General features: G+C 38.4%; 2 protein-coding genes across 5 annotated transcripts in view; one reads left to right on the top strand and one right to left on the bottom strand.

Moving 5' to 3' along the window:
* Positions 1–1,013: 1,013 nt before the first annotated feature.
* On the bottom strand, positions 1,014–5,522 carry LDAF1 (lipid droplet assembly factor 1). Of its 3 annotated transcripts, none has more exons than XM_071760582.1 (5): positions 5,384–5,522; positions 4,038–4,176; positions 3,498–3,666; positions 2,987–3,125; positions 1,014–1,871 (listed from the first exon to the last, which is right to left on the bottom strand). In XM_071760582.1, the coding sequence occupies exons 2-5, from the start codon at positions 4,131–4,133 to the stop codon at positions 1,778–1,780; spliced, it is 498 nt and encodes a 165-aa protein (XP_071616683.1). In that variant the 5' UTR covers positions 4,134–4,176; positions 5,384–5,522; the 3' UTR covers positions 1,014–1,777. The 3 variants fall into 3 exon arrangements, with proteins under 3 accessions (XP_071616683.1, XP_071616685.1, XP_071616684.1); XM_071760584.1 differs by having other exon boundaries at positions 4,038–4,171; XM_071760583.1 differs by lacking the exon at positions 5,384–5,522 and adding an exon at positions 5,003–5,124.
* DNAH3 (dynein axonemal heavy chain 3) overlaps positions 5,001–24,528 on the top strand; it is a 52,940-nt gene continuing 33,412 nt past the window's right edge. The window contains exons 1-22 of one of the 2 annotated variants that reach the window (XM_071760579.1): positions 5,001–5,217; positions 8,039–8,149; positions 9,158–9,259; positions 10,072–10,294; positions 10,851–10,920; positions 11,953–12,130; positions 12,593–12,782; positions 13,368–13,563; positions 14,445–14,570; positions 15,240–15,435; positions 15,859–16,038; positions 16,434–16,570; positions 16,729–16,834; positions 17,383–17,561; positions 18,419–18,603; positions 19,235–19,358; positions 19,908–20,061; positions 21,680–21,824; positions 22,091–22,302; positions 22,605–22,696; positions 23,138–23,252; positions 23,844–23,960. In XM_071760579.1, the coding sequence (XP_071616680.1) occupies positions 8,117–8,149; positions 9,158–9,259; positions 10,072–10,294; positions 10,851–10,920; positions 11,953–12,130; positions 12,593–12,782; positions 13,368–13,563; positions 14,445–14,570; positions 15,240–15,435; positions 15,859–16,038; positions 16,434–16,570; positions 16,729–16,834; positions 17,383–17,561; positions 18,419–18,603; positions 19,235–19,358; positions 19,908–20,061; positions 21,680–21,824; positions 22,091–22,302; positions 22,605–22,696; positions 23,138–23,252; positions 23,844–23,960 (3,060 nt within the window). In that variant the 5' untranslated portion in view covers positions 5,001–5,217; positions 8,039–8,116. Of the gene's footprint in view, positions 5,218–7,555; positions 7,613–8,038; positions 8,150–9,157; positions 9,260–10,071; positions 10,295–10,850; positions 10,921–11,952; positions 12,131–12,592; positions 12,783–13,367; positions 13,564–14,444; positions 14,571–15,239; positions 15,436–15,858; positions 16,039–16,433; positions 16,571–16,728; positions 16,835–17,382; positions 17,562–18,418; positions 18,604–19,234; positions 19,359–19,907; positions 20,062–21,679; positions 21,825–22,090; positions 22,303–22,604; positions 22,697–23,137; positions 23,253–23,843; positions 23,961–24,528 lie in introns of those variants that run through there. The other variant, XM_071760580.1, reaches the window with a different exon arrangement.

Here is a 24,528-nt window from a genome sequence, read left to right as displayed (position 1 = left end):
TGAGGTGATGACTTATAATCAGGTCACACTGATCTCTACCATATTTTCATCATAATTTCATCATAATCATTAGTTTGTTATAAGCAGCCAGTAAACTCCTACATGGAAGGCATTAACATCTAGAAAAATAAGTTTTGGAAAGTAAGACTAGACTCAAACTGTTCTGATGATGAAGGCCAAGAGTCTAGTGAAAGGCAGGAAGGATTCTGTAATGACTGAGTTCCCATTTCAAGGCTTATTTTTTGCTAGCTGTAAAGATTTCTAGCACCAAGTTATTTCAGTACTTCACAGTTCTTACAAGCAGGTGCCAGTCCATTTGCACAGGGGGTAATGTATTCCATTTACCAGATGGTGCAAAACACCTCATTTGCCTCAATGTCTCCTGCATGCTGCCAAGCTGGAATCTCTTCATTTGAAAACACCAATATTTTTCAGGTTTTTTGCAGTCCAGTGAATGCACTGATGAATTTTGCTTTTAGGTTGTCTTACCTACCAGGTGTGATAAGCATCCCAGGGCAGCACTGCACAATTATTAAGAACAGCTTTCTGTTCCCCAGACACAGTAACCCATAGCTGCTGTAAACTGGCAGAGCTCTGCTGTATTTGGCAGCTGCAGATTTGATCATGAAGTGAGGGTAACAGCAAGGTGAAAACCAAACCCAAATGTACATTTATGTATGTATATTTGTTATTTATGTTTTGATTTGTGTACTTACAAGAGACTTAGCTAAAAGCAAAAGTACAAGACAGAAAATCACCTCTATCCTGGCCCAAACCAGGACATTTTGTTAAATCTCTGTTACATCTTGTGGGTTTCTCCACGCTGTATGTCATGTGAATAGTATTACAGCACCAGCTTTTCTTAAAAGTAAAGTGTTTTTCCTGTTTTCTTTATTTTCCCCTGGGGCCAGTTGTATGCTACTATCAAGTGGAAATTTTTTAAAAATCTAGTCAGGATAAAGCTTTGAAGCACCTAAGAAAGCAAACTTAAATTATGAAAAAACAAGACAACCTTGTTAACCAAACCACTTTATTAAACTAATAAAGTTAGAGTCTTAATGCTTAGAAATATTGTAACATCTCCAAAAATGAAAAAGAAGTTTAAATAAAATACAAGAAGTTACAACTGAGAAGCAAAACAAGCAATTTAAATACCTAAACAAATGTGACAATGCAAGACCTAATTGCACACCAACATGATGAGGCAATGAAGGAAAATACCTCCTCAGACTAATGCAACAACTAAAGGGAGGGAAAAACTTACACAATTACATTACCCAGTTTTCCTCTTATAGTATCAGTGTACCATGCTAATGCTCTATACTGTTTTCTCAAAGGCTGTTGGGGCTTAAAAATGTTTTTCAACATTCAAAACACACTTCTGGTGTTCTGAGCTTTGACACTTTTGTATCAAAATGACCAATTGCTGCATACAAATCTCAAAAGATAGCACATTCAGAACTCCAGTTACAAGTGGGAAGTCAAATACCCATTCACCCTTTCCTTTACCTGTCACTGACTTAACAGTACCTGTTATTACTACATCTCTTTAACAAACTCTGGAACATTCCATCATGCACATAGACTTAATATTGCAATGCATTGCTGCTTAATGGTTATTCTTAATGCTAGTTTTACAGTGATAATGTGTGATATTATTTTTTTCCATTCCCATAAGGAGTGCATAAAGGTTGAATCCTAAAGGAGTAAACAATGACACTGCAAAGGTCGGAGTAGCACAGTTATTTGCTTATGAAGGAAGCAGGGAGAAACCCACTTATTCATTCTTTCCATTACTGGCAGAAAGATTCACAACAGATGCACTCTTCTGTGGCAAACTTCCATTAACGTCTTGCTTCCTTATCTCACCCCTGTATACAGGAGAAAAGGATGGTTTAACAGTCTATTTTTCCATAAGGCTACTGTCTTTTAACCTTTTGCTCAAACAAGATGAGCAATATGAGATGTAAACTTGTCTGAGACTCCTGGAACATCCACAGCCATCCTATCAGAGCTTCTCTCAAAAGATACAGGAACATAAAAAGAGCGGATGTCAAAGATGTAAGTCAGAAAGACTGAGTCTGCAGGCTGGGTTGCTATGGGAAAAAATGAACTTTCAGGAACTGGTGGGCAGTGTTATGGACCTAGCAGTGTGCCCTGGGGGAGTGACAGAGAGTCCTGGAACAAATGCAGACTCACTGGACCTGGCACTGTGGCTTTATCATTCTGATATTACAGGCAGTTCTGTGTCCTTGAGAGGTGTGCAAGAAGCAGATGTGATAAAGGAGCAAACTGAAAAAGTCTAGGAGGGAGCAGCTGTAATTTTTTCTTCTTGTTCTTCCCTGTACTTAAGTGACTATCACTGTTCCTTGCCTTGTAGATTTTTAAGCACCCCAGCAGTGCCAACTTTTGCCTCCTGCTCCCAGGCAGATGCTGGGTAGAAGTAGGGGTAAGGCAGTGCTGACTGACATGGACCTCCAAGGCTGGAGCACAAGCAGCATGTGTGCAGCAGCAGCCAGCAAAACAGGTAATGCCTGTTTTGGCCACACTGTTCCTTTTCAGTACCCCTCTGCTTATTCCAAATCTACAGCTAATTTTGGCCCATTAGGCTGCAAATGCTGGTAAACAGTGATAACTGGGTCATCATGCAGAAAGAACCAAAAGGTTCATTAGTAGTGTGCTTTAATGACATTTATAATAACAGATATTTTGAGTGAGGCAAAGTTGTATGTTATTGCTTTACCTTGTGTTGTGTTAGCACATGCACATTTAAAGATTTTACATTTCCTTTTTACTAAATAAGAGAGCAGGCATGTATTAACTCATTAAAATATATGTTCAAGACTAGACATTAAGCCACTAGGGTGGCCAAAGATGCTCTGGCATTCAAGAAACATTTGTTTAACAAAGCAGCACTTAGAATAGATGGAACAGTACAGGTGGCAGAGCTTGAAATCCAAACAGGGATCACAACATAAATACTCACCTTGAAGCACACCAGTAGTTGACCAGAGTTGACAGAACAATGTAACAAAGACTCAAAACTCCAGAAACTCCCAGTGAAAGTGCACCCAGGCCACACAGCACACAAAGCAGGGCTATGCCACCTATGGCTATTACAACACCTAATAAAAGAAAATCAGTTTTGTTATTTAAACAGGTTTCTATACAAGCACGTTAAAGAGCTGACATTCTACCACAACCCATTTCAAACCATTTGAGAAAATAGCCTACAAAAAAATAGCTAGCCACTGTAAAAGCCATAGGTGCTCAAGATAATTGGTTTAGCTGTATCCTGGTGGTTGAGATTAGAAAAGGAAACAGGACTTCTGACTACAGTTAATCAGATTACTGTTCTTGTATTAGGAGTTTCACTACTGCTGAGACCTGAGAACTACAGGCAGAAATCTTCAATTGCTTGAACTGGAAACTCTATAAGAATGAATCAAAAAGGAAAAGATGTCATAAATAGGTAAGTACATGCATGCATACAGTACCTTCCATAACTATCACACCAATGCAGGCCATTATGGCTGTTGTAACAACAAAAATCAGGAAAAATGCCACAGGAATAGCAGACACTGCAAGAAACATCAGGAGGGATAAGGCAACAAAAGGACGATCATCTAAGTATTGTCCAACACGAGAATTCATAAATGCAACAACCTGTGGATGAAAGAAAAGAAATTCAGGTTTTTATCGCATCACACATAATTTTAAAGGTCAAGTCTGCAGAGGGCAGCTGTTGCCTCTTTTTTCAAAAGCATGAGGGCTACACTGCAAATTTAGGCAACTGCAATGCAAATAAATCTGTCTGCTATTGGTACAATTGGACTTCCCAGTCCCATTCTTGCACAAACATGAAAACAAATCATTTTGTTGCACAGATGTCAGTGCAGCTTCAACAGCTATGATTTTAGTCTCAAGAACTATCTGTTAAAAAAAAAAATACTTTGAAATTGCATTTTAAAAAATTGGAGTATGATATTCTGAGAGTTAAAGGAATATATTTATATGGAATTATAATCCAAACCCACATTTGCATTGCTGTGGATGGCCTCCATCACAGAGTGCCATTGCTTCTGTAGCTCTTGCATTTCTTTAGACATGTTGTAATCCTCAGTCACAATCATGAATCTTCTGAACAGCCAGTTCTCACTCAGCCTTCCAACTTTCCTTAAAATTAAAGTTTTAATTAGTAACAGGCTCAGGAACATAGTTTGAGAAAGTGAAATATTTTTTTGCAAAAATGGAGAATGAAGATTTCAGATGTTAACAAAATGCAGGGGGCTTATACCTGGAAGCTCTTCTGGAATTCCCAAAACCAAACACCAAGATGCAATGGCTCTAACGTCCTTGCTTTATAACATTAATCCCGTATTTACGGGTTGAGGGGTTGAAATATCAGTAAAAAGGTCAATTCTAACTAGCCCCACAAACAATTTATTGCTACGGTTGCTGGAGGCCTGTAACACATTAATGTGACCTCTTTTGAGTAGCCTCATGTTCAAAATAACTTCAAAACACTGCCTGTAAAGACAAAATGCTTTCAAATGTTCTGAGCTAAGGCAATCCCAACAGTCTAAAGGCAACATCAGATCAAAACTCTCCCTTCCCCTACGAAAATTTAATCTGCTGTAACGAGGGAGACTTTTACCAGGGGAAGATTAAAAGATGCAGTTTCTGCATGTAAATGGAACCAGTCACCGGGTCAATTTTACTATTTTATTCTCAGCCTGCACACATGGTCCCTCTCTGTTTACATCGTATTTTCATAGGGCAGTGTTTGACTTCTTGCTCCCGCCAGCAGCTCCGCGGGGACTCTCAGCTCAACCACCCCGCCGACAACCCGCTCCCGGAGCCGGGCAGCTCCCCTAGACCCCTATGTCCCCCTCACCACCACCCTCCGCCTTCACCCCTCACTCAAAACCGAGCTCCGGCGCCCCATGCCCATCCCCCTTGTGCCGTTGCTGCCACACCGCAACGGGGCCGTTGCCCTCACCGCGGGTGCCCGGCAACGGTAGCTCAAAGGCAGCGACCGGGCCGCCACCTCGGCCTCTCCTCCGATCCGTAGCGCTGGGGCATAGCGCGGGTCTCCGCACAGAGCCGCGCTGCGGGAACGAGGCGGGGTGGGCGCAGGCCGCGCTGGGCTGAGGGGACCGCTGGGAGACCCCGTAGCGGCGGGCTGGGGGGCAGTGCCCACCTAAGCCGAGGGAGGTAAGGGGGGCACGGCTACCGCGGGGCTGCGCAGCGCTGCAGACACCCGCGCTCCCGCTGGGACCGAGAGGCGACCAGGGCTGAGAGGCCCTGTCCCGGGCCAGGCGGAGCGGGGTGGCTCCGCTCCCCTCCTCGCTCGCCGCTGAGCCCCGACCGTCCCTCTCACCTGCAGCTGCTGCCCCCCGGGCCGCAGCCCCTCTGGGCCGCTCGCTTTCCGAATGCGACGCCCAGCGCGGCCCGGGCTGGGCCTGCCGGGGCTGAGGGAAACCGCTGCCGCCCTCCCGCCCGCCGCTGTCTCCTCCCCCGGCGGTGAGGCGGGCAGGGCCGGGAGCCTGGAGAACCTGAGGAGGGCAGAGGGCCGGGCAGAGTCACACGTAGCGAGGCAAAGGCAACGAAGTGGTTTGTTGTTTTTTTTTTTTTAGCGAAGAAGCGGCTAATCACCGCCTGGGTTTTTAGGTGTTTTTTATCTCCCTTTTGCGCCCTTCCGTGTCACCCCTCACGTCCTGTCTTTCTCCTCCCGGGAATCTCTGCCTTTCGGGTCTGGGCACCCTCAGGCAGCATCACAGTGTTTTGTGTGGTTTTAAAACACGCAGCTTCAAGCACTTTCGACTTAAGCCTAGAAAATGAGGATGTATGTGGCAGCCGAGCAGCTTCTCCTCCCTGGGAGAAGCGCAGGGCGAGCTGAGGCACGCCCGGCCCCCGGGGTGCGGCTGAGGGGCGTTCGGTTCCCGCCTCACGGCTCCGAGCGCTGGGAGGTGCCCGGTTCAGTGTACGGAGTACCCCCAGCCCCAGATGTTACTTCTCACGCTTTTCCACCCAGATCTGCTGTCTCCCATAGGTGTTGGGCGTGGCCCCCCGTGCTTTGGGAGATGCTCCACGTGGGGAATAATTACTTTAAAAATGCAGCTGGATTTTCAGCAAGATAGTACATAGTGTATTGGTATTCCTAGTACCATAGTACACATAAAATACCTAGTACCTAGTACACATAAAATTATATTTCAATTTGTTGCTTCTATGTAATTTTTTAAAGAGAACATAGGGTAGCACTAACTGCTAGAATCATAGTGCGACATAATCCAGTGAGAATGGCACTGTAAAGTTTCATGCCTCCACTGAGTTTAGAATTGTGTTGGAGACTTTAGATTTATGTCTGGGTTTTAAACATACTGTAGCTGCAGTTTTGGAGGTAGTCTCATACATCTTTGTAGGTTTTTTTTTGCTTGCTATGCATAATTCTTCTAAAAATTCCCACATAATCTCTGTGTAAACCCCCTATTTTTAATGTTTCCCAAGCAGCACAAGTAATTTAACTTCAAAAGGCATACATATATATGCATATGCGTGCTTGTGTGCAGAATACCAGTAGTTACTATACTGTTGCTTAATTGAGCTTGTCTGCTGCCAACATCAACTCAACTACGCAGGAAAATACTCCTGTTGCAAACCAACAGTGAAGTTACTTAGAGTTACCACACACACGAGGAGAACAATTGCCAGCTCCAGCATTTGCAGCACTGGTTCTGTGCCCCATGGTGCTGGCTTGAGTTAAAAGAGCATCTTAGTTTATGGCAGGATTTCCATGAATGGCCACACAGGAACAATAATCAATTTTTATCAGTTTTTGGTCAAGATATAAGGAAAACAAGTGCTGTTAAATCAGGGATATCAGCTATTTAATTCTGAGAAATTGGGATGAAAAATAACATCCAACGATGTGGAGAAGGTGTTTAAGTTAGTATGTCAGGCTTGCTGTGTTGGCAGAACACATACCATGCCTCTGCTCAGTGTTGGTCTAAGGAGACTGCACTAGGTTTCATGCTGGAGAGTAGCAACTCATTTTTGAAGAAATTTTGAAGGGCTCTTTCAGGACATAGTGACAACTGTGAGTGGGAGGCAAATGCCTACAAGCAGACTTAGAGGAATTGGGAGTCCAAGCATTCCATCTGCTGTCTGTCTGCAGATCTTCAGGGACTCTGAAGGGTAGAAAAATCTTGGAGGTGTTTAGGTTCAAGATTTTGAATCTTTAATATTTTTTTCCCAGTTCTTCCTAAGAGAGTTGGGTTTTTATTGCTTTTATTGTTCTGGAAGCTCCTGTGCTGTGTGCAGTGTTTTTCTGCAACTGTCAGAATATCATAGACCTCAGACTATGTTTTTAGTAGCTTGTGGGGGTAAAATTAACCTGTACAGTTGCTCATTGGTTCTCAAGCAATCTCCCTGACCTTAGCTTGGCACAACACTGCACTGAAAGGGCCTGGCTTTGCCTGGGGAAGGGAGGGACAAGGGAATTCCTGTCTCCAAGCACCACCGATGCTGTAACCGGGGAAACAAAGCAGGGAACTGAAGTTCACCAAGCTAGAACAGGCAGAGGGGCTGGTAACAAGGGCTTCTGCAGGTAATACCTGAACTTCCCCTGCTTACTCTTGCATGCTGTGGATGTGTAAGATGTGCTGGGCATCTCTCTCTGTTTTCCCATTCCTGTTGACGGGTGCTTGTTTCTTGTGGCAATTAATGTGTGGGTTTCCATTTGCCAGAAATGACAACTGTGGGCCCAAAGTTCCTGGGACATGAGAAGAGAACAGGCAGTGGGAGGAAATTGGTTTTGGATACACTAGAAAGAGCAGGATGGAAAATATCTTGCTTGAAAGATGTCTGGAGAGAAAAAGATTGAAGTCAGCTTCAAGAGGAATGGAGAAAAAGTGTGTGGTTTGGAGGGGAAGAAAGCGTGGTGTTGTAAACAAGGAAGAAGAGAGCTGTGGGAGAGATTTTTCTTCTTGACACCTTGTGTAGTAACTGAAACTAATCTCTAATTCTTTTCTAGTGCCTGTAACAACAAGGATGCTTATATTGAGGAGGAGGAGAACCAAAAACTACTAAGCAAACGAAAAATTAAAGCAAAATGGAGCCAACGGAGAGCGGGAGGAGCCTCAGGGTAAGTTCTTTCTGCGGTGAACATGAAAGATCAAGAGCTTTTTCAAACCTTCAGATTAAATTGGCCATTACCGGCGGCTTTTGTTTTGATATTGTAAGATTGTATTGATATTGTAAGAACTCTTATTTGAAGACTTAAGTACTTGTTGAATAAAATACTTCTTATTAAGGCTTGTTTTGCTCAAATATTTAGCTTTTTGAAAGGTGGCATATGAATAAAGAGTTGCTTTACCATGAACACTTGCTTCCTTCATAACTCTTGTACCTGTAGGAATGAACAAAACTCCTCATAAACTACCCTAAGGCCCAATCCTTTAGTCATTAATCAAGAACAGTTCATGTTGCCTTAAGTGCATAGAGAACTTCATATGGAGTTCTGGAAGCCCACCTGCATGAGGTGCACCATTGTCCTAACACATATTAAGTGTTCCAATATTTGTATTAAAACACTTTGCAGACTCCTAGTGAAAAATCTGTTCTTCCAGTGATATCCTGGGAATATAGCTTCTTTTGAAACTGGGTCATTATAGCCATGAAAAAATCAAGTGTGTTTTTTTGATTCCCAGTAATGCCCTACATTCCTGTTCTGTAGCTCACACAGCCTGGACTGTTTCACTGTCAATCCACCAATCTGGTACACTTTACCCTTTAGTATTTTAATATCCAGCGTTTATACCATTACAAACTCCACCCAGAGTAGAGTTTTTGATGTAACTGAAAATATTTAAAACAATTAGAATTGGTTTTAGTGATGTAAAAATGTTGATTGCTTTTTCAATATTCTATTTATTGGTGGTTAGAAGCTTTTTCAAATGACAACAAAGAATAGTGCAATCTGAAACTTGTTTTGCTGAGGAGCCTTCTCCACAGGATGTATTTCCTTAAAATTAGAAAAGTTGCAATAGGTAATTTTCAATGAAAACTGAGTCTCTGTTTTTTCTGACTGAATCTTTTTTTGAAACAGTATATTTCATAAATGTCTTTGAAGTTGTTGTTCATTTCTCTCTAGTCAGAAGATGATTCTGTGAGCAATATGATGAATCCAAACCAATTACCGGAGGTGTCGCCCCTCCCTGCATCAACTTCAGGTGCAGCTTCAGAACTGGATCAGGTGTGTGTCCCCTCTGCTTGTGTCAGGTTATACATTGATGTACAATTTAGGCTTCATATATTGCCAAGCCTTAGGCAGAAGAAGTAAAGATATTTAAATTGCTAAGTCAGATTGTCAGATACTTTAAGAATCATGGTATGAAGGACATTCATGATTCTGTCTTATGTATGTCTTTTCTCTTGAGGGTGTCTTGATAACAAACACACTTCTTGATCCCATATCCCTTATGACTGTGAGCAGTCTCATTAAAATTTAGACATCAGGACTGATGACAAGCCAGTCAGTAGATACCAGGTCAGCGAGGGAAACATGGAATGAACAGACTGAAGAAATCTATTATGAATCCTGTATTGATGTGACAGAGAGACAAAGATGAGAGCTGAATTTGTTAGCTTGTATTACTGTTCAACTGTTAAAAAGATTGAGTGTTAAAAGTAGACATGTCATTAAAAAAAGCTTGAGGAATAAAAATTTTCTAAATTTAAGCAAATGTAAAGAGAGAAGCAACAAGATGGATATGTGGGAGAGTAGAGAGTACTAGATAATGTATTACTACCTTCTCATGTGAAAAAGATCTCTATTGTGCAAGAAAATGCACAAATACTCTTACTGCAGCATTGTGTAAAATTATTCTTAAATGTGTGGAACATTGGGATCTAAAAATAGATCTGTGATTAAATGACTCTACATCAGACCTGTGTACTTGCTCTTCCTGCTAGTTGTTTTTAACCCTCGTCTAGCTCCAAGAAGACTTTAAATTACTGTGCTATTGTAAAAATGTTTTTGGGTTTGTTTTTTTTTTTCAATTTCAGCTTGTCCTTGAGAGTACCTATTACCCTCCTTTGATGCAACAAATGTCATGGACCTTGGCAGCTCCGTTCAAGGAACAGCGTTTCTGCCGAGGCCCAAGTGACTCCATAGCCAATAATTATTCTCTGACTGCGCGGGATCTGACCATGAAAAACGTGCGCAAAATAAAGTCCTCGTCTGTAAGAGGGACATCACAGGGTGCAGCACAGCAGACATCTTCACTGTGTATCCATATTTGAATGTGTTCATAAGAGTAGCTTTCCTTCTTTTTTTTTTTTCTAATCACTTATCTGTTAAGGCATCATCGCTGAAAAAATCACTTATCCCTAATAGACTCTTCCAAGCTAATCACCTCAGGGCCAGTATAGACCAATCTCCAAAAGCATGCATAACTTTATTAAAGGTAAAACCAGTTTCTGATTAATTAGAATCATCCCTCCAAAAGGTCATATGCAATTATTTGGTGGAAATATACATCTTTCAGAAGTGCTTTTAGATTCAAAATAGAAAATATCAGTAAAGAAAATATGGTTTGTGTAGGGAAGTAAGTAAGTTCTGAAGCCTGAAGCTATTTTATAGGCCCAGAATCAGAAATATTATTTAACACATGATGTTTATGTCTTGCTAAATGCTAAGATAAAACTAAAGGCTTCTCTGTGACACTGTATTTTTCTGTTACTTCATTGTCTGATTAATTGACTAAGCTTTGTTTTTCACCAATCTGCAATAATCTTATTTGAAAAATATTACCATGTGTGGTTTTCTTAACTGCTGCTTAAAGATTGGAAAGAATTTGACCCTGCCAAGAAAAAGTTTCAACTTAAACAGAAAGTTCAATTGAATTTTGATAGGTAATGTACTGTAATATTATAAAAATACAGATTATTACAATCAGTCTAGATATCTAAATTTCTTTTTACTTGGATGCTATGTTAAGCATCCAGGCATAAAATAATATGCCTCTGAAAAAAAGCAAATGTGCATCAAAACTGAACTTCTTGGGTGCACCAAGTGAGCACCTTTAACTGCTTTTTTGTAGCTGGAGAAATTTCAGTCTTGGGCATGCTGAAGATTTTCCTTTCATGATGGCTAATTTGAGAATGCAGACTGGAGTTAAAAGAGATGAAGACTGTAGAAATGAAGTCTCTTAGTTTTGCTGTGAATGTTTAAATGCTCTGTAGTGCTCCTAGAGGTGCTGCAAGTTGGGGTCTCTGCAGTACCGAATATTTCTTTTTCTCTTCTTTGTATTCTTCATCTGTAAAACAAAGAAATAGTCCTCTCTGGAAGTGCTATGACAGTAACTTTCTTACTCCTTGCTAGGATAACATGGTGACAAGAACTATAAAAAAGACAAAAGGAATATTTAAATTCCCTTCAATTAAGCACTTGAAAATGTGAAGTAAATCAAGTAGGTGACAGCTTGCTGGCTGCCTCTCGTTCATCCTGAGCAGTGTGGATGAAGGCCCTATAGAGGATAGTATATAATCACAAAAAAAAGTCTGTAGGGCAGTTTTTATGCAAATGAGCCAGTTGACCTTTTGGCTCAGATTGTTAAGATTTTGTTACGTTTGCTCCACCTAAAAATAGGTGGAAATCTTGGGCAACCTAATAGTGCTACTAGGTCTGGCTCTGGTAGAATTGCTCATAAGATACTGTCTGTCTGAGTGATAAGTGCAGTTTTAAGGTTTAAGTTACACAGGATTTTGTTACTTTTGTTAAACTAGCATGGTCTGTTACACAATTCACAATTTTACTGGGAGTTTTTTTGTGAGTAATTGAAACATGTCATAGGTCATACTTGTCCTCAGTGCAGTGTAAGTGGTTTATGACTGCTTCTGTATTCCCTAAATTATTTTTTTTTTCTTTTTTTTTTTTTTCACAAGTACACCAATATCATCAGGCAGTTGGAATCCCACTCCACTGCATGCACCTGCTCATATTCCAGAATTATGTTATACAGACAACCAACCATTGACCCCAGAAGAACAATTTGTTGTCATGCACTTAATTGAGAAGGAGATAAGTGAACAAGAAAAGACACCTTCAGCAAATGAAATAGAGGTATTTGTATAATTTCCTTTAAGATAGAACTGGCAGCAATATATGTCTCTAAAATTCTTTACTCTAAATTCTCTTTTATTGAGGAAAGAAGGCAGTGCATGATGTTTAGAAGTTACAAATACTCAGTTTAGCAAACTGATGTTAAATATTGTCAACTTTGCCCTTGTTTCTCTTGCTAGCTACTTGGTCTGATTTTTGTTCTAATGGGTTTACAAGTAGAAATATCTTCCCTCATTCTTCACCTCTCACATTGTTGGCTGGTACTTCAGAGATCAGTAGTTTAATACCCTACACTCAGTCCTATGGGTATGTATGCTTACATCAAAATAGTTGGGAAGTATTGTAAATAGGATAGGAAGTGTTGTAAATCTTGTGATAGGAAAGCTAAAAATAGGTTATAGTAATTAAATATCTGTCAGGAAATTAATACAATAAGCATAATATTTTAACATAATTTTTTAGCGGTACTGTCACTACATACATAAAGAAGTACGGGATGACATGGTGATACCTCTGGATAAAGAGGTGATGAATGTAATTTTAGAGCATATTCCACCTCTCCTTCTTGCAAACCCAAACTTGAAGAATTTACTTGCAAGTTTAAAAGAAGAGATTAAAGCAGACTACATCATCAGCATCATGAAAGCCACTGGTAAGACCCAGAATGTCTTAGCAATTCAAAGTATGTTGACATCTATTGCATTTTGAAGGCAAGTCCAGTTTCTGGTCTTAGCACCTATGGAGAATTCCTCTGCAGCCAGCAGAACTGCAGTAGTTATCAGAGAATATAATAAATATAGATCAGCCCTTTGAATGTCATGTCCTTCCTAGATGCAACAGGTGATTTGTAACATCTGTTGTTTCACAAACATTTAAGAAGCCTTCTAAAAATCATCCCAGAAAGGGAGATATTTCCACTTCTGGTTTATGGACAAGGAACTGTAGCACGAAATAAATATGCTTCATCTGGAAAGACAGAATAAAAGCTGTTTATCCTGCTCGTATTTTTACAACCAGGGGCAGTTCTTGTTTTCTTTTTCTGAAATAATGTTACAGTAAACAGATAATTTGGTTATTGGGCTTTACTTCATCTGAAAACTGTGCAAGTAACTATATGACAATGTATAAGTTGTAAATGTCCAGCATTCTGTGAGTATCTCTACAGAGATACTGAGTTTTCATATGCAGGTTTTGACTATACATGCAGCTTCACCATGATATGTATAATTTGTTGCAGTTGATTACATCTTGTTGGATCCAGAAGAGAGGGAGAGATTGTCCATTGGATCCACCCCACGCCCTTTTCCCCTGAGAGTTGTTCGTGCACCCATCCCATGGCACAAATCTTACAAAGCAATGAAAAGTTGGAATGAAAAGAATCTGTTCATAGTGAATCCAGTGATGCTCACTTTACAACAGCTCTGGTTTTCTGAGTAAGATGTGTTGGTCATTGGATATTAGTAAATTTTTATGGCTTGCTTAGAGAGGGCCTCTGCTGACTTCTTTATGTATTCCATGGAGATTCTGGGGGAGCCAGTAGAAAGTGGCAAAATCTGCTCTGTTTTCTAGAGGATTTTTTTTTCCTGAGCCTTTAAGGGTCTTAATATAATATGATTTCTCCCAGCATACTCTGAATGCAAACAATGTTTTACAGGTCCATACTGAAGAATGTATAACCTTGTGATATGAAAAGATGATTCCCTTCTTTAAAAGATGTTATCCCTAAATTAAGATTCTGTGCTCAAGTAACTGATTTGGAATTCTCATCTTGATTCCTGAAGATAACAAAATTAACTCTTAAAATTTATTCTCTTTCAAGTGTCTGTAGTTGGAAGTTGGTCTGGGGACCTTTGAATGTTACAAAGTTAAATTTGGTAGTTAGTATCCTGAGAATTGTTTTTGCATTTAAGCAACATTTGCAAGAATTTCAGCTCTTTTATGCTACAGAATTATTTTTCTTTCCCCCATGGAATAGTCATTACTACTATTAATATGGAACAGAAGCAGCAAATGTAATTTTTTAATGTTCTTTAATTCCTAGATACATGAATCTAGGAAAAGAGCAGAAAATTATAATCATTTCAGCAAACAAATATAACAATTTTAAATGTAGCAAGTACAACATGAAATTTGTGAATACTTTTGTGTTTTCCAATAGCAAGAAACCCCCAAAACATTAGAAGTGAGCTTGCTGGACAGCTTAGCAATGAAGTGATACCATCAGTCAAATTCATATGAATCTTCTGACTATATTTCATGGGTTTCTTTTAAGCAGAATTCCATAAAACATCTCCTGTTTGTTTTACTTCCATAGCTACAGTCACCTAAGGTTTGTTCGCACTCAAGAACTGCTTTCCCGAGGCCTGCCAATGTTGCCTGCTCAGTTTCAGGAGGTTACTCAAAGACACTGCATGGAAGCTCGCCATATTCTTCAAAACAAGTTAGTGCCAAATGCATCACCTGTAGATAAATAGAGTATTTTTGAGGCTGGTTTGCATGAAGCTGCCTTTTTAGAACAGATCTTAGGTTGAGATAACACTAGCCCCAACCACAAGGCTGCCAAAACAAAACATCTGGATCCTGAAAGAGCCATTGAAACTGCAAAAGTGCTTGCACAGAGAAAATGGGAATAAACTGGCTATGAATAAATGTACACTGGAACTAGAAGGTTTCTGACTGTGAAGGGATGGAATCTAAATCTGTAAAAATGGTGACAGAAAACCTAGCTTTATAAATTATGGAAATCAATCAGTATAAGAGATTATACAAGGTAATAACCCATGCTATTAGGTAACTGCATTCTTACACCTGAGATCTCTTCCAGATTCAATATTCTCATTTAATGCTAATAATTTAATATTGCCACTAATATTTTTTTCCTATTAATATTGTTTTGAAATAACAGTAGGAGCCCATTATACCAGGAATCCTTGGTTTAAAAGTCATGTTTCCTCTAAATCCTGGTAGGTACTGTTTTATTTGGCATCTATTTAACAATTCTCTGCTAGCCCCTGGAAATTTGCTCATTCATTAGGTAATTCCTGAGATTTCATTGCAAGGAGCAAGACTAATAAGATTTTAAAAACTTTGTCTCCATATTTCATTGTAGGTGGATCCCAGCTTGTGCATCCATTCTTGCTAATCAAAAGAAGAAATGGCTTCATTTTGCTCCTAAAAAGGATTCTGATTCTTCTCAGCAAGTTGAGAGCTATTTTAATTCAGTGGCAGCTCTGATGTCGTTAAAATTACGTGAGATGGTCATTAACTCCTTAGAAGATTTTCTTGTATTTTTTAATATCCACAAGGTATTTGCTATGAAATATGTCTAGCTTTCAGTGTTACATAGAGATATTAGTTCATAAAGCTATGAACTAATATTAAAATAATATTAATAATTAAACATAATGCTCTTTGAAGGCTAAAATATCTTAGATAGCTCTTGCCTCCTTAAAGAAGTAACTGGATCCTTCAAACAGTTGAGCGTATTCAGTGGAATTTTCTTTGCAAGATATAGCTGCCCACTTGAATAATCATTTTGCAGGTGTAGGGTTACAACCAGCAGTTTGTGTGAGTTTTCAGCTTTGTCTTGAATGAGTGGGGCATCAGTGTTCTGAATAAAAATCCATGTTGAAGATGACATTGGTGCTATATTGTTAAGACATTTGTGGGTACTTCTAACTTTCTTAAAAACTTCTTTGGCATGTACAATTTTCCTTCTTTTCCTGAAGGATGGAAACGATTTTACAGAACCATATCAAGAAATGGAGTTCTTTATATCTCCAATACTTACAGTCAAACTCAATGTGGAAGAACCCAAGATTGTGTTTGAGCCACCTCTGGAAGAATATTGGCATTTAATCAGCCGTTGCTTCAGAGAGATCCTGCAAAGTGCTGAGGAACTTCCAAAGGTACTGGATAAGTTATAGCTTTATACAAAATACAATATGAATAAAGGCTCTCAGTGATACAAAAAGTTATGAATGAGGCAGAAAGCTGACCAGTAGAAGATATGGATGAGGGTCTTGTATTACAAGCTCTGTGAAATTTTGTGACTATGAAAAATAGCATAAGGATTTTTCTTTTTCAGATTGAAGCTGTATTAAATCCCTGGTTTGTTTTTCATATTGTTTTTGCAGGCAAACTATGTGTGTAACCGAGTGTTAGTTACAGATGAGAGCCTTTACAACTGTGGTGTTTTTAATAAATAGTATGTTTTTTTTAAAGTGGTGGGTGAACAGGTAATAGAATAGTTTAATTCCTTCATTGTATGTATTATTACAGTATTTGCAATGGTTCTCTTTAGGTAGAAAGATTTCTATTTCCAGAATTAAAAAGAGATGATCTCACTCTCCGGACAGTTAGACCAGATGAATCCTTGTTTACAGAGCGTGTGAACAAAGCTGAAAAGGTCTTTGAGAGGAACATACTTGGTCCACAGAAGTAAGTTGTGGCTCTTAACTCCATTGCCCATCCAGACCCTCAGATGCATAAAAATAACCATTTGACTCAAACAAGTAGTTTGAGTTGATTCGTTTCTTATTGTAGAGAATCTTCACATTGGAATCTTATGTTTGGTTTTGTGATCTTTTATGTTTAAGGTATTTAAATGTGTACAGGCAATACAGCAATCTTTTGGACAACAATGCAGAGCAAGATGTCACAGATTTCTTGAAAGAAGATACTTCTCTAGAAGCTTTAACAGAGGTAAGATGTAGCTGACAACAGCCACATGTTCATAAAGCAGATAATACATCACTCTTGACTTCCTAATGTATTGCCTGAAGAACTCCCATTCAGATGTCTTGTTTTACCCCTGGAAATAGCAGGGAAGTGAACTCAATTTTCAAAGCCCCTTACTATAAGGCTGAAGGAACTTTACAGCCTTCTGTGGGTTTTGTTGGGTCCTACTAGATGTCCAGTGGAAAGATGCCCCAAGTATTTGGTGAATCTGCATCTTGCTGGTCTTCACTCTCTTGTCCTCAGTTAGCCCTCAACTTTTCTCTCCGAATCTCCAAGTTAGCCTCTGGCTGAAGTCATTTTTAGGCAGTCTGTGGTGTTCCTTAATATGGCATTTTACTGTGCAAAGCTTTCAGCCCTGGAACCTGTGGATGGGAGCTGAGCTCTGACAGGCTAAAAAAATAGTCACTCTTTCGTCTATGTGGAATATATCCATTTGCTGGATAAAACTAAATAGTTTGTAGTGTTTTTCACCTTGAGGAAAAATAGCTGATTTATTATTTTTCCATTTGTAGAAGATTGACAGCTTAAGAGAACTGAAAAAGGAGATTGCTTCCATGCGTATCACTGCCTCTCTGGCCCTGTTCTGTCTGGATGCTGCACACCTGAATAAGGACCTCTGTAATAGGACTCAAAATCTTATAGATAGATTGGTTGAATTTGCAGTGATGGAAAACAGAGAGTTAAATAATAGGTACGTGTTGTTACCATGCACATTTCTTGCTGTCTGTGTTGTATATCTGTGGATGAGGTTTCATCTCCCGGGTTTTCTACTCCGAGGAAGCCAAAGTGGGTATTTAAAATTAATAGAAACAGAAATACTTGTAAATTAATATCTAACTTGGTCTGTATCAGATGTTCACAGAGACTGGAAATATGCCATTGTTCTTTCCCCTTTACTCAACTTCTAGAGTTTGGGTTGAGGTCTTTGCTTCCTCTTCTGCTGTCCAGCTAAAGTGACATGAAAAATGTACTACTATGCAGTTCTGCATTTGTCTTGTCTCTGACTTTTTTTTCATTTTTCCCCTGAGGATAGTAATGGTCCTGGTTTCAGATTTTGGCAGATTTCAAAAAAACCCAACAAAAATCCTCCCCAGACCTCCACAACTCTGAAAGTATCATTTGACTCCAATCTGATAAAGTTGATTGTTTAATAATTTTTCTCTTTATAACTTTGTTTCCTGAGATACACTTGATTTTATTGTTGTGGGGTGATCAAGTGAGCTCTTGCTGACTGCATTCAGACATTTCATTCTGTGGTGAATTGGGTCTTGAAATTCCTATAGGAAGGAAACTGTTAATTGTAACTTAAAACCAATTTAGCAATTATTCCACTATGTATCAATTTTTAAAGACATCCTAGGACAATATAATTAATTGTACAGAGTCAAATAGCATCCTTTATAAATGCCTATTTGCCATGTGTGTTCCATCTGAATACTTAATTTATGATGACATTTAATATTCTTTAAAAGGCAAACTTCACTAAAAAGATCTTGCATCCCTCTTCATTATAATCCCAGTGAGAAGTCTGTTTTCTTTTTGTTGTAGAATTTGTGATGAATACGACTTAATTGCAAAAAGAATGAATGAGGTGCCTCAGAACACTGAAGAGCTCGTGGAATATGATGCATACTTAAAGAAATCCAGTGAAGTTACTGTTTTTGACCTGAAAAAAAAAGTTGCTGAAGCAGCACACAGACTGAAATTCCTCATGGACTATGCTTGTCTTTCTCGTATGTCTCTCTTACAAAATGTCTTTTTGAACTGGAGTTTTTTCCACTTGAGTGGAAATACTGCAGTATTTCATAGTTACATACTCTTTGTAGCTGGGTTTATGAGCATGTGTCCTGCAGTTACAATGAAGTTAGTTCAGTGAACAAGTAGACAAATATGAAAATGGAGATTTCTGTTCATTGTAGTTCTTGTGTTGTAGCTTTTGTGATTAATTGAGAATTTGCATATTGTGGACTAAAAGTTATTTAAATGTTTCTTTTATCCACTTTATGTAGAGATATCTTATATATTTGATTAGGATTGGTCTGTCATTGTATAGTTGAATGGAATTTTTATTTTGGAATATAGCTGTTCTTCCTAATTTCCTCTGCTTAGTTAAGGTCTTATTCTGACAATTTCTCATTCATTACTTGATTTTAATGTTTTGCTACTGATCTAACTTTTTTGAGGGACAAGTTCTATTTGCAGTGAAGATAATTCAGCCAGCAGCTTCCATTATGTATCTTCTTAAACAGTTTATTCCTAAATGTAGTTTTTGCTTTTTTGCTTACTCTTCTCAACAGCCATTATATATTAGATCATTGGTGAAAAGGTATTTTCTCAAAGATGTCTATGTATTTTTAATTTTAGGTAATGACATAAAACTGAATAGCACAGTTTTCCGTTGGCCTAAAGAAATTGAGACAATATTTGAAAACAGCAGAGAGAAATCACGTGAAAGGAGGCAAAATGCAGAGATGGCTTTGCTAAAAAGGTATGATGTTAAGATGTTTTCTTTCATTGGGTGTTTTTAAAGAAAGGAAAATCTCATCATCAGTAAAAAGGGGATAATGTCAAAGAAGTGAAACTTGGAAGGGAGCTGAGAAAGTGGGGAAGAAATGTGATTTACAGTATTATGGAGATTTCAGAAAAACACTGTTGATGAAGTTTGGTTAGAATATTCCTGTGCTTAAAGATGCTGAAATGAGAAATGAAGGATAGTGATGGGATATTTGTTATTTTATTTTATTATGTGGCTTAGAACAGCATTACCTATAATTTTGTTACATTGTTTGCACTTGTTATTTCCTTCAGATAGTAAAGGCAGCAAATGTAAGTGACCTATATCATCTGTGAGGTTTGATAATGAACCTTGAATTCTAATCCTGTGAAATGCACAGTACTGCTACAACATTAATGGGTTTTGACTGGCATCTGTATTTACATTGGGATTAGATCAGATTCCATTTGACAGTGCATGTTATAATTAATAAGATAATTGAAACCTGAAGCCAAACGTATTATTATTGTATCTTTACCTCAGATGTTCTGAGTTTGAGGAAATTCTTCAACGTTATGATGAAGAAATACAAAGCTACAAAACAGTGGATGCCATAAGTGTAGAAGAAATTGAGTACAATGCTGAGAGCTTTAAAGAGTTAAACAAGAATCTAGATAATGCATTAACAGAATATGAGGTTAGTATTTATTATCCAAGTACAGAAAGGGTTGTGATGTGCTGGATGAGCAAAAGCTTGGTTCTTGTCCCTGTTTTTTTTTCAGAGTACTGGCCATAAAAATATCTCATCCCTGTATGCTCAGTTGAAGAGCATATTTTTTGGGAAAAGGTTTGGAGAGGTTATAAAGTTGGACTATTGAATTTCAGTGTTTCTAAGCAGTCAGTAGTAGCAGGATGCTAGCCAGGGAAAATAGAATCCTCCTGACAGAGTTGACAGTGGCAGAATGTTAGGGAGGTGACGTTTGCCCTGATCAGTGGTTTGTGCTGCTGGAGCTGTGTTTTCAGTCCCTCTGCTTGTCCCCTAATTAAAACAAAATGTGTTTTAAAAAATAATTTCCTGAAGTCGCCCTTAAGGTATTAAATATATGTTGCATCACAGAAAGGGAAGTTTCAGAATGCTAGAAGGAAACTGAGGACCAAGATTCCTAGGTTCTATTCAGGGCTTCCATCCAGTGTACTGTGTGGTTCTAGGTTGAATAGTTTGTCTTAGCTGCTGTCAAATGAGAATGCTTACCTTGAAGAGATCTCACAGGTATAGTGAGGCTTAATTAATCTTGTAAGTAACAGTGAGACAATGAGATTTCTGCATACATGGAGCATTAAGGATCAAGATTTTAATTAAGTGCCACTCAAAAGAGAAAATGGAAGAAATTAAGTGAGTTTAGGATTTAGATAAATTGCTAGTCCTATACATCAACACTCTTAATCTGATTAAAAGTATCTAGTATATTTAATTAGTGAGTTAGCTGCACTGATATGTTCTTATAGGTAGATCAGAACAAGTAATTAAGTTTCCTAATATATAATTGCAATAAGGATTGTATCCACAGTTAAATGACATGATCATCTTAGTGAATACATGAAGTTAAAAGTTATCTTGGAATGTGGACCTTTAAGTTCCTCTGCCTGCATCCCACATTGAATGATAAAAAGTTTTATGAAAGATCTTTTGACATTATGAAAGCAGAGACTTTAGGACTCAATCCAAATTTAGTGTCTGCTTTTCAGACAGCATTTCTCTTTCCTTCATCCCCCTATGTGTAAATTGAAGAAGGCAATATTACTTATTTTTTTAATCTAAGTCTTTACACAGAGACTTAACTTGTAAAGTCTTTTGGACAAGGACATGATCTTACCATGAGTATGGGGAGCAATTAATATCTGTGTTTGATTGGAGCTCCCAGATGCTTCTATAGTAGTGCAAAAAATAATTACAAATTTTAAGAAATCATATAAGCCTGTGTGGCTGAGAAGCAAATATATATACACACATATATATATTAAAAGTGGTTTGATAACTTGTTTCACAGTTGAGCCTTGGTTTCACTGAATGCCATGGTGCATTATCTATTTCTGAAATAGATAGAGATTTTTTTCAAATTATTTGAGTACTAAAAGTACCAACAGATAACTAGGGAAACTTCCAAGAAAATCGACAGGCCCATACCTGCATATCTGACTGACTTTATGACAAGTATTCAATATTACCTGCTTAAAATTTAAAAAAACAGTACGAATTTTTGATGGAAAAAAGATTTTTCTTTTTTCCTTTTTTTTTTTTTTTTTTTTCTTTAAAGGCTATTAATAAGGAAGAAGAGTTACTTGGGCGGGAGAAGAGTCAGTATCCTCTACTGCAAGCTATACTTGCAAGCAAACAGCCCTTTGAGCAACTTTGGGTAACAGCATATGATTTCCATACCAAATCTGAGGACTGGATGAATGGTGAGGCTTTGCTTATCATTTCATGATCAGTGTCTTTTTTGATTACTTAAGTAGAAGCTGAAAGAGTTGATTTGTTGTGAGACAGTAATTATTAAGAAATATAAATACTGTTAAGCAGTGTGGAATACAGATAGAGAGCTGGATTTTGCATTAAGATAACTTTTTGTAATACAATTTTGCAGCCAAGGAGAATGGTCATTAATATCTGTAAATAAATGATTGTGCTCATGTGCCTGCTGTGCTTTCTTGTACACTGTTGTGTTCAGAATCTCTCCAGAAGTTGAATGCTGATGAAATTACTGAAGAAGTTGATGGTATGTGGAGGACTATGTATAAGCTCAGCAAGACTTTTGCAGAGTTGCCTGGGCCTAAACGCTTAGCAGAAACTATGAGAGCCAAGATTAATGAATTTAAAGAGCATCTTCCTGTCATGTCAGTTGTCTGCAATCGTGGAATGAAGGAGAGACACTGGGAGCAGGTACTTGAACTCTGCTTTAACTGTGTCAGTGTTGTACCACAGAAACTGACACTTTAATATCCTACTCCATATATTCCATACTGGAATAATAATAACATGATCCTTTATCCTGTCACATGGTAGGTTTAGTGTTGAAATATTTAATGATGCAGGCAGAAGCTCCTTTAAATTAATAATTTATGGCAGAAAAGCTAATTGGGGGGTTGCATTAGTATTTCTTTAGCATTTATTTCTTGCTGTTTGAGAAGTCTGTAACAAACATGCATCTTGATCATAGATTTTATTTCTTACTCTCTTTTCAGATTAGTGAAGTAGTAGGATCTCAGATCAGACCTGATGAAACTACCACTTTTGCACACATGTTGAAGTTTGAACTCTCCAAATATATTGATCAGTAAGAAGCTTACTCTATATATTTCTTTTTTTTAAATTTATTTAATAGACAACCACTGTATTTTGTATATTAGATACCAAATATTAATTTGGGTTTTTTTCTATGCTGTTAGATCCAGATGTATTTTATTTAGCTATGGATGAAACTGCCAGTTGCACAAAGGCACTAAAGAACTGACTGATATTCTTAAACCACTTAATTTGCACATTCAGAATTTTCTGTCTGCATTTATCTCCAAATTGCTACTACTATCTCTAACTTCATGAACCTGAGATTGTAAAACTATTCCCTGAAATTAGTGTCTATGTTATTATTAACAAATTCATATGAAAGGTAGTCTGATATCCAACTCTTACCATGACTGCTGTTTTCTTTTTTTTTTTTTTCACTCTTCTGCTATGTTGCAAAAACATTTCTAAGATATATTTTGTTTCAACTTAGACTGGAACCCATTGGAGCAAGTGCAAGTAAGGAATACTCCTTAGAGAAATCAATAGAGAAAATGAAATTGGAGTGGGTCAGCATCAATTTCAGCCTGGTGCAATACAGGGATACTGTGAGTAAACAAACTATATATTGTTGAACAGGATTGCTTTGTGTCTGAATACCAGTAGAGAAGTATTAGAGGGAAGTTACTGCTGTTTCATTGTGGTGTGATGGAGAGTGGAATCAGACCCCAGATGTCTCCATTTCCATATGTTCTTATACATATAAGGGTATTGAGGGTATATTCTTACCCTCAATATCTGGGTAACTTCTGATCTCAGCATATTAATCCTAAAAACCTGTAAACCTGAGAGCTTCTGCAGTTCTATGGAAAGCTGCAGAGTAGTGCAGTTTGAACTGGCCCAGAAGAAACAAGAAATCCCATGCAGTCCAGAAAATTGAGTCAGAAGTCATGAGCATTCCTGGCTAGTTTCCCATTCACAGATCAGTCTAGCTCTTGACCTTTAAAACATCTGTACAGCAGAGATGCCATTTTATATCCTGAAATATATTGCAGGCTTCTCAGTGCTTTGCTACTTTTGTTCCCTTCAGCCATCACAGAGCAGGGTGCAATAGGAAGCTGGGTGAGTGTGAGGTTGAACAGTGGTGAAACAAAGCAGCTGCTCTTTGCATTACAGAAATCTGAACTATGTATTTACAGAACACCAGCATCCTGTCAGCTGTTGATGACATTCAGCTTTTGCTGGATGATCACCTTATCAAGATTCAGACAATGTGTGGCTCTCCCTTCATCAAACCCATAGAAACTGAGTGTCGGGTAAGGAAAAGCTTGCATGTCTCATAACATGCTTTCCCTAAGTGCTCCCAGGTGTTTTGGCATGATAAGAAGTTTATACAGTTTATAGTTTTTAACTGTTTCCAAGAACACACATTCGTATTTTTCTTCAAGAGCCTTGCATTAATGATTTCTACACAGAGATGTGCAAAGCTTGCTTTACAGCTAAGGAGGTTGGAACTGCATTGCTAACCCAGTCATTATAAGCAGGGGTTTTAGCTGAATGTCTTGGGAATGGGTCAATTGATTTAAACAAATCCTTCTGTGTTGTGTTACAAGACAAAATCTGTCATTTGGGGGAGATAATTCATTTGTAATCCTCTGGTATTGCCAAGACCCATCCATAAGGGATTCAATGTCTTTTTTGTTAGCTCTCCTACTCCTTTGTCAAGATGATGATTTTCTAAGAGGAAGATTAAACAGACAGGAGAAACTTCCTTCCTATCAGTATTTAATATCACTTTTTCTGGCCTAGTAGTGATGATTTGTAACAATGCTAAGACCTAAATCCTATCCTTTCCTGTGGACTTCAGCCAAATCATAGGTAAAA

This window comes from Heliangelus exortis, chromosome 17, assembly GCF_036169615.1.
Source record: "Heliangelus exortis chromosome 17, bHelExo1.hap1, whole genome shotgun sequence".
In the NCBI taxonomy this organism is placed as follows: Eukaryota; Metazoa; Chordata; class Aves; order Apodiformes; family Trochilidae; genus Heliangelus; species Heliangelus exortis.
Note: the sequence above shows the minus strand (reverse complement) of the source record. Positions and strands in the feature narration are given on the sequence as shown.

Excerpts from the sequence above, each read along its gene's own strand:
- LDAF1 (XM_071760582.1), bottom strand. The coding sequence starts at position 4,133 with ATGATTGTGACTGAGGATTACAACATGTCTAAAGAAATGCAAGAGCTA. Across the intron at positions 3,667-4,037 it reads CCATCCACAGCAATGCAAAT|GTTGTTGCATTTATGAATTC; the intron begins GTGGGTTTGGAT and ends TTTCATCCACAG. Across the intron at positions 1,872-2,986 it reads AACTACTGGTGTGCTTCAAG|GGGTGAGATAAGGAAGCAAG; the intron begins GTGAGTATTTAT and ends TCCTGTATACAG.